We start from the raw sequence: 15,204 nt of genomic DNA on the forward strand, positions 1-15,204 counted from the left end.
ATAACTATTTTGATTTGGGTTTCTTAGTCCTTTTGTTTCAGAGTCCTTCTAGTCATCTCTCACTAATAGTGACCAATCCTACAGTGCGACTATGATTTATCCCCATTTAAAGGAAAGAATGAGGATCACTAACATCATCCACATGCCGGACTAAAACTGGATGAGTTCATGTGTCATCAGTGCCAATTGAGCTAGCAGGTTCCTCTGGCCCTAGTCTGGCTCAGACTCCTAGTAAACTGTTAGCTGATGATGTTTCTCGCATCAACACCGTAACCACCGCAACACTTAGTGATAATTCTGTTTAGTAAAGAAATACATGTATTTTTCATTAGGGCTTAAGGAGCTGCATCTGTTTTCATTTGTTACACTGTGTATAAGTGTCAAAGGTCAAGCTACTGTTTCCCATTGCAATCATGAGACATTCATACTGTATATTTGTGCAAGTATGGATTCTTTTTATCACAGTTTATCAACAAGCTTGAGTTTAATTGCAGTGCCCTATGAGGACAAAGATTTAAGACACACAGGACTGTGTGTCTATGCAGAAAATGTAAGCATAAAAGCATTCATGCTCCACTAAGACTCCGATGACTTCCTGTTCCAATGTGAATGTTTGTAGTGTCATGTAGTACGGATCATTGAAATCTGAAGTGTTTGTGTGATATTTTTACATTAATTCACCAAGGAAAAAAATAATATTTTCTGGGTTGTTTAAAGGGCAACTTTTAACATTTTAAATTGAGCTTGTTATTCGTGTTGAAACAACAGAAAGTGTCATGTGGCCATGTAGTTTACAATTTTTCATCTTTGACCAAATTATATTCTTTTTTTTTCCTTTCATTGTCTTGCTGATTTGGGATTATTAAACTTTTTATGAGCACCTGTGTAGCCTACTGGATTAATAAATCAGAGGTGAGACCATAGTCTTCCAACATGAGTCAAGTGTTGACCCTCAAAATGTACCTACTGTACCTCAAAAGATGCTGCTGCATGAATGATTTCTTTGAAAAACTGAGAACTCAGGCAGTGAAAGGGAATGCTTGAAATATCTAGTGTAGCTGAGTCATGCTGTAGTGTCCTGTTTTGTCATACTCTGCATTGTTTGAGCAGATGTGTGAAGACCTTACACGACCCTGTTACTTGCCCTAGAGAATGCCTGCAGGGAACTAGAATCAAGAATAGGAGTCAATACAAAACATCCATAAAAATGACATATCCTCCAGCTATTTTTTTTCCTGTGGTTTGGTTTCCACTATATCACATGAATGTGTCGACTTATTTTTTGCAACACATTCCCTGGATTGCTTTTTTACAGTGGATTTATGTCAGCTATAATTCAATTTTCATGACCACAAATGAAGAAAACGCCCCAAAACACTAAACAAATTACTCATAATAAACAAGTAACTCATAAAAGTAGGCTACTGCATGCTGCCCGAGAGTGCCGTTTTCTGACCTATTGAATACCTACAGGATAAATTCTTAAACAATTTTTTAGCGCATCAGACAACTTTCTAAAAACACTTAAGACATTTACTTTCCTCGTGACCCAGTCCCGACCTTATTTCCTGGCCAGCGTTTCGCAGTGGGTGGAGGATCGCGAGAAGGTGGAGTTCGATTAAAATTGCCCTGTTCATGGGATTGCGAGTGAGGAGAGCATATTTGGGCGAGTTTGTGTGCGAGCAGGCACGCCGCCAGCGATGTCCCCGCTGTTTAGAACTTGCATGCTCCTAGCGGGGTTTGTTTTATTCTACATCGCTTACCTGCTTTTAGGAGCGCTTGTATTCTCGTATATCGAGGGTCCGGTGGAGGAGCAACTAAGAACCGACTTGACGTCCCTCAAACAGCAATTCCTTAACCAGAGCTGCGTCAACGCATCGCAGTTGGACGACTTTTTGGAAAAAGTTTTGAAGGCCAACAAGTACGGTGTCTCAGTACTCCGAAATGCTACAACCCAATCAAATTGGGATCTGGCCTCATCATTGTTCTTCGCGAACACTTTGGTGACGACAGTAGGTGCGTAAAAATGTACCAAAAGTTTCTTATCAACGTTCCAAGTCTAGTGGAATAATCAAACATAACTGCTATCGTTAAAGTTGATTAATTTAATCATATTCCTACATAGTTGTCACGATAGGATACACAATCGTTAGTGATTGGCTATATTCAAACAACGTTTTAGTTTGTTAGATATTTGTATGTTTGTATGTTGTAAGTCATAAGTAACTTTAGGCTACAACAAAAGAGGCAAGGCATCAGACGGCGCTACCGCTTCCGTGGGTCTTGAATGAGCTGCATAAATCAATTACTGATGTTAGTCAAGGACATTTGCATACAAAAGTTATTTCATCGATTTAATTTCATTTTGTTTGCGTTCTCCAAATGGATTTCCCGGTTTATGTCGTAGTAGCTTCAGCTATTTTGTTTTTCATGCAAAAGGAAACGCTCACTGCGCCACGTTGTAGTTTTATCAAAGGAACTGTATTAAAATAAGCTGGCAAGTCGCACCTGGACATTAGCCTATTTGCAATTGCCCACCTGCAATTTAAAATCTGTGACAGCCTAGTTAAAACGATGGTGGGAGTAGGCTACAATGCCGAACTACCTCTGAGGCCTTTGGCTTTTTTGGAGGAACTATACCCCCCCCCCTTTCAGTTTTAGATTGTAGGTGATAAGGATGTAGGCCTATTCGTCATTCCAACACGTCGACCTGTGCGTGTAACCGTTTCTCCGCTTTCGGTTATCTCGGGGGACATCCGCGAGGTAGATGGGTAATTTAAGCCGATCCTCGGATATAAACAAACATGGTTTGAAATCACTGTGGCCTATCTAAAGATGTATCCATGCTTCTGGCGCACACGTTTAAGGGTGTCGGGACAGTTGAACATGCGTAATCCTCCTGGTCAACCAGTTACTCCAAAGACTGCCCAATAAACTTGGCTTGTGGGCATAACTTTCCTCACTAAATGTTAAGGGTGTAACGCAGTGGTGTAGTCTGTAGTGGGTATACTGAGATGTAGTAGGCCTATAGCTGTAGTGGATATATTGTGATCAACCCCAAATGTTAATACCTATCCTTGCCAATTTTAAGTGGGTATCCTGAGATGGTGATGCTTTTTATACTGCCTTGTCCTGCGTAGGCCTATCACGTAGACTACACCACTGGTGTAATGGTACTCAAAATCACAGTTCGGTGTGTACATCGGTTTTGAAGTCAAGGTTCGGTTATTATTATTTTTTACAGTAAGCCTGTAGGTAGGCTACCTCTAACCTAAAATTCACTGACAATATTGCTGATGTTTTTTTGATGTTAATTGACATATGTTTGTGTAGGAATTTGTAACACTGCATTTGGTACATTCAGTACACCTCTGTGTTGAACCTAACGTCCTCTACCTAAATGGTTCGGTACAAATACGTGTGCCTTTACACCCGTGAACCTTATAAAACAAACAAAATCAAATTATCAGCACAGAGGAGACCATAGAATTATGCAAAAGTCAGCTTGCTCACACAGGCCTAAACGTCTTAGATGTAGGCAGGCCTATGTGTAAAATACCAGTTATGTGTAATAATTATCTTCCAAGTGAAACATTTGGATGTAATGTCATCTGGTTTGTGCTGACCAGACCCCCTTTCGGTAAGGTGTCATGCTGAATGAGCATGTTGTGAAAGCTTCAGCTTAACTTTTTCAGGTTGTCTTTTGGAGCCAAGCTTAGGCCTGTTATGTGTGGGATCACACCAGTAAGCCATTTGCGTAATGCTAAAGATAGTGAGGGGAAGTCAGTAGTAGTTCAAGCTAAGAGGAAGTAAAGACCTGATATTTTGTAACTGTCTGTACATCACTAGTCTGTGTTGAATGAGTGTAAATGGGCCTATCTCTTTACCGTGGGGATATGTAAAGTATGTGGCTAAGCCTAGTAACGAACCTGGGAAATTAACTCTGAGTAAGTGGTCTACCTCCTTAAAGAAGAGCCCTAAAGTTCCATTCAGATTTGTTTGTAAGAGATCTTGATGAGACCATCTCTCAGAGTTAACTTGCCTCAATGTGTCACTAGATCTCATACTTGGAAGACTCAGCAGACCTACATGTATGCATTCCCCTGTTATGTTTACTGTCTGTGTCCTTTTTCCTTAGGCTAGTCCATGTGTTGTAAATAAATGTGAGGGTGTCCAATACGGTTAAACCAGGTTGTGTATTGTCACGGCACTTTGTCAAACAACATATAAGCAGGTCTGCAGAGTTTGACTTTATCTTTAAACATGAACGAGAGCCCCGGGGCTTCCATGCGATTTACTTAGCAGCAGAAAAACACAGCAGTCCCTATTGGAAGGCACGTCGATAAGGCTAGTCTTTGTTCAGAGAGGAAAACAAATTGGTCCAGTGTGTAAGAGAACTGAAAAAAGCTCTAGGTGATTTTTGTTTTTGTTTGTTTTTGTTTGTTTGTTTGTTTGTTTGTTTGTGTACTCCAGATTGGGGTTGTTTTCTGTTTCTAACAGAGAGCCCTTTGTTGTCTAAAACAGCCACTGGAGACTGGAGCCCTAAAAAGGTACAGGAATTCAGAACCATTTGTTTTGTTTCATTTTTCACAACAAACCAGAACAAATCAAAATCAGTCGATGGCAAAAAAAATGGAAAAACAAGAAACCTTGTGCAAACCTTTGTGCTGAATCCCACTCATGTATAAAACAAGATTAGAATGTAGGGAGGGTTTATATTCCTCTCATGCGATATGGAATTTCATGAATTGGTTTGGTTCTTAAGATCCAAATCCTGTTGCGGATTTATGACTAATTTCATTGTTTAATCAACAAAGAATATAACACAAGCCCACAAGAAAAGCGTTCCTTCCATACTTTGATGTAATGATGCCTCTGCTCACCCCCAGTGCACAAGCTTTGAGGAACATGATGCATAACTTTCAAATGTGCAATTTCTCATCTAGCCGTTAGGCCATATAGTTACATTTTTAAGGTGCACAGATTTTAGGTTGTTGTTCATTTATAGTTCGTATTCATTTATAGCCTTGTTTCAGTTCAGTCGTACTGTCCATAATAATGTAGGGCTTTGACAAAGATGTACATCATACTGGCACTTTCTTTGTGGGCTTTTCCCCATAGCAGATAATGGCCAGTAAACAGAAGTCTCATGAACAAACACGTGAAGTAAAATTGGGAAGTGGTTAACATAGGCACGCTATTGTTCCAGTAATTGTGTGGAATGTTTTGATGTACAAGTGCGTGCATTTGTGTGTTTCACTGTTAATGCACATGGACAATACTGAACAGGCCCGGTGTGTGCTCAAGGCTTATATATGTACTTTCGCATGTAAACTGAACAGTTGTCCATTTGCGAAAGTGTTTATGTTGAAATTGAATCCCTCTTTATCCCCCTTTCCCCTTCCTATTCAGTTCCCTCCTCCGGCCCTTCTCCACTTATCTCTTATGCTATCGTTTTTCCCCTCTCTCTCTACCTCTGTCCATTTATCTTCCCTCCTCATTTCAGATCAATTCAGTTTTGCTATAATGTAAGAATATGTCCAGAGCCTTGAACATGAACCTTGAATCGCCCTCACTAGAGCAAGCACAACAGGTGATAGAAAAAGAAAGAAAAAAGAAAAAGAAAGTTTTTAAGAAAAGGAAAAACTTGTCTTAAGAAACTGCACTGCAAAAAATACTAGAATTCTAGAATCTTAAGTGAGATGAATAACCTTAAATGAAGGGAATATGTTCTTATTTTTCAAGATTTTAACAAGATTTGTTGTCTAAAAAAGCCACTGGAGCCCCGAAAGATACAGGAATTCAGAACCATTCTAAGTGAGATGAATAACCTTAAATGTCTAAGTGAGATGAATCTAGGTGAGACGAATAACCTTAAATGAAGGGAATATGTTCTTATTTTTCTATTATTTGCCTATAACAAGACATTTTTAAACATTTTCGCACTTGATTTAAGTATTTTTGACCTTGTTATAAGTGAAAATCTTCTTGTTCTATTAGCAAATCAAATAAGCATATATTCACCTGGTTTAGATTTTTGTTTTTGTCTCACTTCGATTCTGGAATTCATTTGCAATGCATGATAAATCCACAGACCTCAAACCGTGGGCAAATCCACAGACCTCAAACCGTGGGCAAATCCACAGACCTCAAACCGTGGGCAAATCCACAGACCTCAAACCGTGGGCAAATCCACAGACCTCAAACCGTGGGCAAATCCACAGACCTCAAACCGTGGGCAAATCCACGTCCATGTCTGCTTCTCTCCTGCCCTCTCTTAACCCTTCCCTCTCTGTCTTCCCTCTGGCAGGGTATGGCCACACCACGCCCCTGTCGGACGCGGGCAAGGCCTTCTCCATCATCTACGCGCTGGTGGGCGTTCCCTTCACCATGCTGGTCCTGGCGGCGTGCGTCCACAGGCTCATGCACCTGCTGACGTACGGACCCCTGGGTGTACTGCAGCGGCGCGCGGGCTTGCAGCCACGCCTGGCCAGCACCGTCCACTTCGCCCTGCTCCTGCTCCTCGTGGTGCTCTGCTTCTTCGCCGTGCCCGCGCTCATCTTCAGCGCCATAGAGGACAACTGGTCCTTCCTGGACGCCTTCTACTTCTGCTTCATATCGCTCTGCACCATCGGCCTGGGCGACTTCGTGCCGGGCGAGCAGCCCATGCAGCAGAACAGGGCGCTCTACAAGATCTCTGTGATGGGTAAGTGAGAGTCATGGGTTGGACCAGGCGTAGAATTGAAACGCAGGGCAGTAGGTCAGCCTCAGGTATCTCTCCCAGACATGCGCCCTTTACAATTAGGAACGAGAGAATGTAATGCCATCCAGTGTATTTTATTAGCAATGCAAGCATATATGTTGTTGTTGTTGTTGTTATTATTATTATTATTATTATTATTATTATTATTATTATTATTATTATTATCATCATTATTATTACTTCTAAAATGTGTCTGCTATTCATGGGTTTCATCAGGTCCCTTTCCACAGGTGTATAAAATCAAGCACCTTAATCATCAATGCAGACTGCATGGTGCTTGATTAATACACCTGTGGAAAGGGACCTGATGAAACCCATGAATTATGTTTCCAGGCATGTTGCCCATCCCCTTGCAATGGTCAGCATCTGCAAGGATGCTAATTGTCTTATGGGCTTCACCTGCCAATATTGATTGTTGAATGTTGGCATGTTAACAGTGAAAAAGACAATAAAGACTTTGCATTGTTTTAGTGGGGTAAGGAGACCCAATGAAGAAGTTAAACCTACAATATCTCTGTAAAGGTCGTGCTTCATAGCCGATGGCTCATCTTGTTTGTACAACAAGGAAACCTTATCATTTTCAGATCATTTTTTCAATCCATTGTGGGATAACAATAGAATGTTGTTTGGACAAAATCTTGCTAGTCCACTTTGAGAGCAACCCAGAGTCATAATATTTTCGTGGTCTAAATTCCGAGTTAAATGTCCTGGATAGATTTCCCTTGAGGGCAGTAGACTTGTGTATTTCATGATTCATTTCAGCTTTTGAGACTGTAAATTAACCAGCAGTCTCCTCTTGTTGTTTTTGCTTGTTGTTCATTTAAGGACAATGACTGTGCCTTATCTCTGACCTCACTGAGGTGACGGCTTTGCGTTGCGACACACCCTGTGTGACCAACTGCCATCCGGCTGGCTTGGTTGGTACTGCACTGGGCAAATATCAGCAGTCATTAAAGTTGGCATTCTGCCCTTCCATTGCATTAGCCGCCTCTGTTTAATTTCATTAGTTTTTTCCTCTCCTAGTTTTCTACTTCTACTTTTACTTTCTACTTTAGCTCGTTGTCTTCGTATGACCTCTGGAAAGCACCAGGGGCTCTTAACAGATAGGCGGTATATAAATAAAAATGATGAGTTTGTTGTTTAAAAGTGTATTAGGGAAATGACCGTCCTTTAGCAGGGCTAGTATGAAAAAGGAAGGTGTGTGTGTGTGTGTGTGTGTGTGTGTGTGTGTGTGTGTGTGTGTGTGTGTGTGTGTGTGTGTGTGTGTGTGTGTGTGCGCGCGCGCATGGAGGGGTTTTTAACTGTAAATGCCCTCACAGTGGTGTTATAGCTGGTGAGCATACTGTTTTTGATTTTGAAAATATCTGTATGCTTTAAAGCAAAACAATAGCAGGCCGACATGAAATCGATATGTAGTTTCTGCATTAAGGGAGATGTGACTTGTGACCGGTTTTCAGCAGGTTTGTTTTTATTTGTTAATTTTCTCAGGCTGTCCTCAGATGAGGTCCAGTTCTCTTAGGGCCATGGTGAGCTTTACAGCCTTCCTGTTTAAGCACCTGGACAGACTTGTGTGACTTATTGTGAACTGTTATTTAGTCAAAGTTTTATTCACTTACCTGTGGTATGCAAATTTGCTCAAGCTGGTTTGGACGTGATGAGTTCTTAGGAACAGGGTCTGTCCCTTATCCTGGGGCAGTCTAGTCCATCTTCACCCCAGAAGCTGTGTTGAAGGCCCTTTGCCAATTTTACATTGCTTTGTTCTGCCTGGAGGATGGAGAATGTTTACATTTTTTTTATTTTTTTTTTTATTTATTTATGTAGCTGATTCTTTTACCTAAAGTAACTATCAATTACGGACTAAGATGCGTTCAAGCTATGTCATAAAAAGAGACTTTAGTGTAACAAATACTACCTTGCTAAGGCCACACGGAAACCAGAGGGTGAGTGTAGAAGTTGAAGTACCAACCACAAGTGTATTGAAAGGAGATGGTAGTAGATGGAAAGGGAGGTGCCTGGTAAGTGAATGATCGGTCATAGAATGCAGGCTACTGTGGCTGTTTGTGTATTAAATATTTTGGCTCCATTACTAGTGCAGCTCTGTTAAACTGTCTGAACTGTGATCTGCTACAGTTTGAAACATTAGTTAATTGTTAGTTAGTAGTTAGTTGGGCATGATGACACCTTTCTGGTGGAGGCTAATCACTTGGAAGGTGGTGAAAAGGGGGAAAAAAGCATGGGGAAAAAAGTCTGCTCAGTGACCTTTTTAGCAAAGCACTTAATCCAATGTATGTATTGTACAGTAATGGGATTGGGGGCTGTGTTTAAAGAATAGTATCTTGTTGGCCCCAGCCGTGGCGCGACTGGCTGGGGCACCTGCACCGTACGCCGGCGACCCGGGTTCCATTCCCGCCCCGTGGTCCTTTCCGGATCCCACCCCGACTCTCTCTCCCACTTACTTCCTGTCACTCTCCACTATCCTGACTCATTAAAGGCATAAAAAGCCCAAAAAAAAAAAAAAAAAAAAAAAAAATATATATATATATATATATATATATATATATAAAGAATAGTATCTTGTGGTGATCTACTCTTCACTGTAACATGAAAAGCTATCATGACTAATCAGAAAACTTGAAAATGAGGGTAATTCCTGTTAGAAAAAAGTGTGGTTTTACAGCACCCCTACTAGGGTCTCGCTTCACATAAAAATAGGTTTGTCCCATTTCAGGAATTGAAGATACCGTAGGCTACTTGTTCACAGACAGTTTAACGACATTTCATGACATGTCGTGATTGGTTTAACCTCATTACTGCAGAATTAGGGAGAGGGGCATTTTTAATGGCAGTTAGACCATCAGAAAATAAAATGATCATACTGTGCTGGGACAAGTACATCCAGAAGCTTGAAGGCAGAAGAGTAATATGGTGTTTACACACAGTTGCGTTGCGTGCAGTGCCTGAGACGCATCTCGTTCACTTTACATGGGCCTATGTCATCTGTTGCCGAACTGAATTGTTGGTCCCTTGTGTCGTGTTGCTCCCGTAGTTCCCGTCGAAAAGTTCAACTTTTGCTGCACCGACGGAGAGCAACGGAATGCACCAGCCAATCAAATTACAGTTATAGGCCTACTTCAAGGCATTTGCATAGTATGCCACACACTCCCGGCCGTCGCATGTGGTGACAACGCAAGTATGTGTAAGAACCGTAACTGTCGTAGTAGGAGCAGCAGCAGCGGTGGCGGCGGTGGTGGTGGTGGTAGCAGCAAAGTCCTTTTAGGCAAGTCCCTCCACTCGGCGGCCATATTGCATAACGCTTTTTGGGCACTTATCGGGCATCTATTTCGGCAGGAATGTGTGTGTGCAAGGCTTCACGACACCAACCTTGCTCCAGTGGCGAGATCACAACACATGATTGGCTCAATGTATTCACAACACACCACGATTGGCTTAATGCAGGGATGTCAAACTCAGGCCCGCGGGCCAAAAATGGTGCTGCTTATTTGTGGCCCGCGAGGTCATTATTCAATCTGTATTAGAAGTGGCCTGCCGCGTAGTTTATACAGCGCATCCATATCTGAGCTGGCCCGACAGTATTCTCTTCAGCGCATCAGCGTTAGAGCTGGACTAGCACGCTATTCTATTCAGCGCATGAGCGCAGCCCATCAAGTTGCTACATACTGTACATATAGTGTATCATACACCGATAACACTTCAAATCCCAAAATGCGTTGCATCGTTAATGCCGCCTTTTCTGTTCATAAACAAAACACGTATCCATGCAACCAGACAAACTATCAACGAAAATGGCGAAGCGAAAGATTGATAATCGGAGCTTTCAAGATAGGTGGGAAATCGATTATATGTTCATATTATTCAAGGACAAATCCGTTTGCTTGGTATGTGGATTCACCGTAGCTGTCACTAAAGAGTACAACATAAAACGGCACTACGAAACTAAACATGAAGGCAAATACAAAGATCTGGATGCGAAGCTTAAGCTACAGAAAGTGGGAGAATTGAAAGCAAGTCTGCTTTCAAGGCAGACAAGCCAAGTCACAAAACGATGATGCTGCAAAAGCGAGTTTTACTGTTGCATAGATATATACACTAGATGTCACCTTGACTACTGCTGTTCATTGGAACGAATGCGTCAATCGAGACGCCATCTTGCTTCAGTGATCCACTCCTCTATAATGCATTAGTTTCAATCTGGGCAAAGATCTAGCGAAAATAAAATCACAATAAATCGTCAAAATCTCAAGCAATCATCTAGTTTTTTGGGTTGTTCCAACTGACAGGCATGTATTTATGGTTGAGTCTAGAGTAAACTAAGCTTAAGACGATAATAAAGATACATTTTACCCGTCTAGCCCCATAGACTCCCATTCATTCTGCACTAGCTAGCGGCGGCCCCTAGAGGAACAACGAGTAAACTGCAACCAGGTTCGATACAATTAAAGTAAACAGGCTCTTCGTAGACAGGCTCTGGTTGAGGCCACATACCCCTCGTCTCGTTTACTCATGTAAGTTGTAATCTCACCAGAAGTTGCTGTAGATCTGTAGAACATTTACCTCTGCTACTACATAGGCTACGCCAGTCGTTACTTTTATAATCATGGGTCAGTGCCATAGGCAAACGAGATGTAGCTGAATTCATAAATGACAAAGCCATGAGAAAGGTGATTTTCTTACGTTTCAACAACAAAGAAGCCGATCTGCCATCGTTGTGAGAAGTTCCCAAATTTGTCGCTAATCGCTAAAAAGGTTTTCTATCGCTGGGGATGGCCAAACGTCGCTAAATAGGTAACGCTGACAATACAGGAGAACTAGTTTAGCGCTTCAGATCCCTGTACCAAGATGGCGGCGGTGTTGACGCATGCTGAGAAGCAGAAGGCGACATCTAGTGTATATATCTATGTTACTGTTGCACAGGATATCGCGCAAACAGCACGGCCATTCTCAGAGGGAGAGTTTGTTAACTGTTAATAGTTACAATTACAATTTTGATAATTGTTAAATGTTATTTACAATTTTTATAGTTCACCTGCAAAAAATAGGCCAATATATTTTTTCTATTCAGATATTCAATATATTTTTTTCTATTAGGCTATATTCAGAAATGCCTGCATTCTATTTTTTCTTGTGTGTATACAGTTTTAATTCAATAAAAACATCGGTTATTCAATAAATGTTGAGCTTGGCCCGCGACATACTCCCAGTTCTTAATTTTGGGCCCCCTGTGAATTTGAGTTTGACACCCTATTCACATGTCAACATTTTGCCATGGAAGGGGTGGGGTATGTGTAGACAACTGCCATTTTGGCGTTAAAAACTAACCCCCATGCATTTCTATGGAGGATTTTTAGAGTGCTGTTTCTCCTCATTAGAAAGTCTCTGGTAGTAGTAGTAGTAGCAGCAGCACTAATAGTGGTGGTGGTGGTGGTCTAGTTTTCATGCAGAAGTGGTGCTTCTGCATTAAGCCTCAGCTTAGGCCCCATGGATTAAACAGAAGTGTGTTCTATTCTCAAGAACATGCATGTTGATGCGAAACACTAGAGCTTTGGTTATTTGTCATGTAGAAGTGGTGTGAAGAGGCGGTATGTTCTCTTGTGGCTTTTAAATGCATCCTATGCAAGTTCTAATATAACGGCTTCAAAGTAATTTTGATGGTGAACTAACGTGTAAAAGGTAGAAGGGCATGCCTTTCGAAGCCATATCACAAATTGCTTTAGTTTACAGCACTACAATTGTGTGAAATAGCTTGTCAGTTGACATGGAGATTATCTTCACGGGTTCCTGTCCTTTGACTTGTATACAAATCCACTTGTATTGTGTCCAGGGGAAAAGGGGCAAGCCATGTGTTATAAATACCAAGTGGTATTTATAACTTGTGTAAAATAAGAATACTCTTGGGGGGAGCCCAGTAACAACAAAAAACTGCTGGATGCCTTTAACTTAACTGCCAATGCTGTGGTTTGGGGAGAATTTGCACATTGCATTTTTTTCTTTGCTTTTTAGACAGTGTTTAATTTCTCTTGCAATACCTGTGTTTTAAGTGAGTCATTTATATGATATGAATGGTTTTAAGATTCCTTGTTTCGTTTTTCTTTGCAGTCTACCTCTTTGTTGGTTTGATGGTGATGTTCCTTGTTCTGCGTACGTTCCACAAGTTGGCCGACCTCTACGGTCTGACGGCGTTCCTCCACTTACCCAGCTGTGATGAGGACCTGGCAGAAGACAAGGAGCCCATCGTGGAGGAAGGCCGTGAAGACGACCCTCCAGAATCGAAGGCAGTCACCAAGCCCCTGGACCCAAGCTCCCAAGTGTCCTACAACTCCATCAGCAGATGAAGGACTCTAGTACTTTTGCGCCTCTGTATTTTTTATTTTTTTTCCTCTTTGTGTTTGTTGTTTTTGTTTGTTTGTTTTTATTTATTTGTTTTTAATGGGTTTCAGTGATTACGTCATCACCTTATCACCTATCCTATGAATGGAGCGTGGCCAAAGGGGAATAGTGGGGGCCAAGCTTTGGCTGGTGCATCCCAGTGTCCAGGGTATATAGGTTTGACCCCACAAGAGAACATCCGAGAACAAATAGGATCAAATGTGTTTGTGCTATAGTACAGTGGACAGAGGTGTGGCAATGGTTGATATTTGCTGATTTTTTTTTTAGGGTTTGTGAGGGAACCAAAAAGGCAAGTCTGGGAAAGACCAGCAGTGTAATTCACAACTAGGGGGGAAAAAACGAACACAATGGGCAAAAAAACCCACCATGTCTAAACTTGACACTGCCATGCAGAGCTAGTGTGAGAGAGTAAAAACCCAGCTATCTATTCTAGACAGCCAGGCTGATTTAGCCTGTTATCTGAGCACAGCATAAGTATTCACTCAGGGGAGTTGTTTTTGTGGTTATGGTTTGAAGGTAGAGGCATTTTTAAGGTTGACTCTAGTAAGTGACCCACTCCTGTTTCCTTGAACATCGCTTATCCCTGACCACTGGATTTCAGATAGAGATTCATTTTAATTTGTTTACAATGCCATCACAGCCTGTTACTGTTTTTTTTTTTTTTTTGGTACTGAAGTCAATCTGGCCTAAAACTCCAGGCTGCCAGGCCCGATGTGTTGACTTTGGTACTTTGGTATCATTTAGGGTCTTGTGTGCTCTGGTGATTTCATCAGCTGTTTACATGAGCAGAGCATGTGGCCCAGACGTCAATATTGAATCATGAATAGTGTCAGCATCAGGTCCCATGGAAATGTTCCTGATCTTGTCCACATCCATGTTTTTTTGTTGTTATTTTGTTTTGTTTTGTTTCTCCAGTCACATGTTGTTTGCTTTGGTCAATTTGTGCCCCAGATAGTCCATGTCATTGAATTGCACTGCACTTTTGTGACCAAATTTACAACTGAACAACCAGCAAATCTCTAGACTTCGGTCCGTCCACAGACACTCTGCAAGACCTTTGGCAATTTTCTACTTGTCTTGAAGGACTTGGGTGTTAAAAAAAGACTGAAATAACTTGACTTGCACATAAGTGGTCTTTACGTCTGTTTGTGCACTTATTCCCACATGCAGACCCACTGCGCAAAATGTAATGTCAATCATGTATATTTGCTCTTGTCATACTGCGTGAGGCTGTGCTTCTCTGTTTGTGAAGGATGGCCACAGGGAAATTATGTGGTTAACCCTGCGACTCACTTCTCAGACCTACTCCACATCAGAAACGTGCAATTCACAGGCCACAGTCCTAATGGAGAAACATGCTATGACACACCAGTGCAATTTCAGAATTATCATGTTATTTATCATTGAATTATACCTATAGTTGTGTTACTGAATTTAGTTTTTTTTTTTTTCATAAATAGGACGTAAAAGGGCGCTTGATGAGTATACTTACATGAGAGAGGGTAGTTCTACTTGTCATTCTATTATACTATGCTGTTTCACTTTAACTTTTAAAAAAATAATAATAATAAAAAGAGAAAGTAAACAAGCAACTTTTTCCTTTGATATTTTTTGGTGATTATGCATAACAAATCCACAGTCTAGGGGAAGATTTGAATTTGCTCTGCAGGTCGGTCTGGAAACTCTCATTGATGCCTGTTTCCGAACTTCCTGTTTTACAAACAGTGAAATTAAACTTAAATTGGTGCATTGAACTTTTACCATATTGTTTCAGAAGTGCAGCAAACACATCTTTCACGTTAACGAAGGTTTGAAAAGCAATTGTTTACTCCATTCCAAAGAAAATCCTTGTCCATATCTGTTTCACCTTGTTGCTATCTGCACTGAGGGGTATTTCACAAAGGCAGAATTAAGACATTCAAGATAAGTGATAAAGCGAGGTTTGACATAGTCGCTCCTACTCATCCTGGATTGGCATTAGTGAAACGAGTTGACCAGACAACGCTATGTCAAGCCAGGAGTAACGGCTCCCACAC

At 41.3% G+C, this 15,204-nt stretch overlaps 1 protein-coding gene across 1 annotated transcript; it reads left to right on the forward strand.

The window, feature by feature from the left end:
• The first annotated feature begins 1,647 nt into the window (after positions 1-1,647).
• On the forward strand, positions 1,648-14,739 carry kcnk6 (potassium channel, subfamily K, member 6). The gene is made up of 3 exons (XM_076282890.1): positions 1,648-2,016; positions 6,311-6,706; positions 12,878-14,739. Exons 1-3 carry the CDS (start codon positions 1,701-1,703, stop codon positions 13,111-13,113), a joined length of 948 nt encoding a protein of 315 aa, XP_076139005.1. The 5' UTR covers positions 1,648-1,700; the 3' UTR covers positions 13,114-14,739.
• Positions 14,740-15,204: the final 465 nt, after the last annotated feature.

Source organism: Alosa pseudoharengus, unplaced genomic scaffold (genome assembly GCF_046254945.1).
Source record: "Alosa pseudoharengus isolate Yale_2024_CS ecotype anadromous, Long Island Sound unplaced genomic scaffold, YU_APseudo_1.1 YU_APseudo_1.1_scf_13, whole genome shotgun sequence".
Taxonomy (NCBI): Eukaryota; Metazoa; Chordata; class Actinopteri; order Clupeiformes; family Clupeidae; genus Alosa; species Alosa pseudoharengus.

Excerpts from the sequence above, each read along its gene's own strand:
- kcnk6 (XM_076282890.1), top strand. The coding sequence starts at position 1,701 with ATGTCCCCGCTGTTTAGAACTTGCATGCTCCTAGCGGGGTTTGTTTTA. Across the intron at positions 2,017-6,310 it reads CACTTTGGTGACGACAGTAG|GGTATGGCCACACCACGCCC; the intron begins GTGCGTAAAAAT and ends TCCCTCTGGCAG. Across the intron at positions 6,707-12,877 it reads CTACAAGATCTCTGTGATGG|TCTACCTCTTTGTTGGTTTG; the intron begins GTAAGTGAGAGT and ends TTTTCTTTGCAG.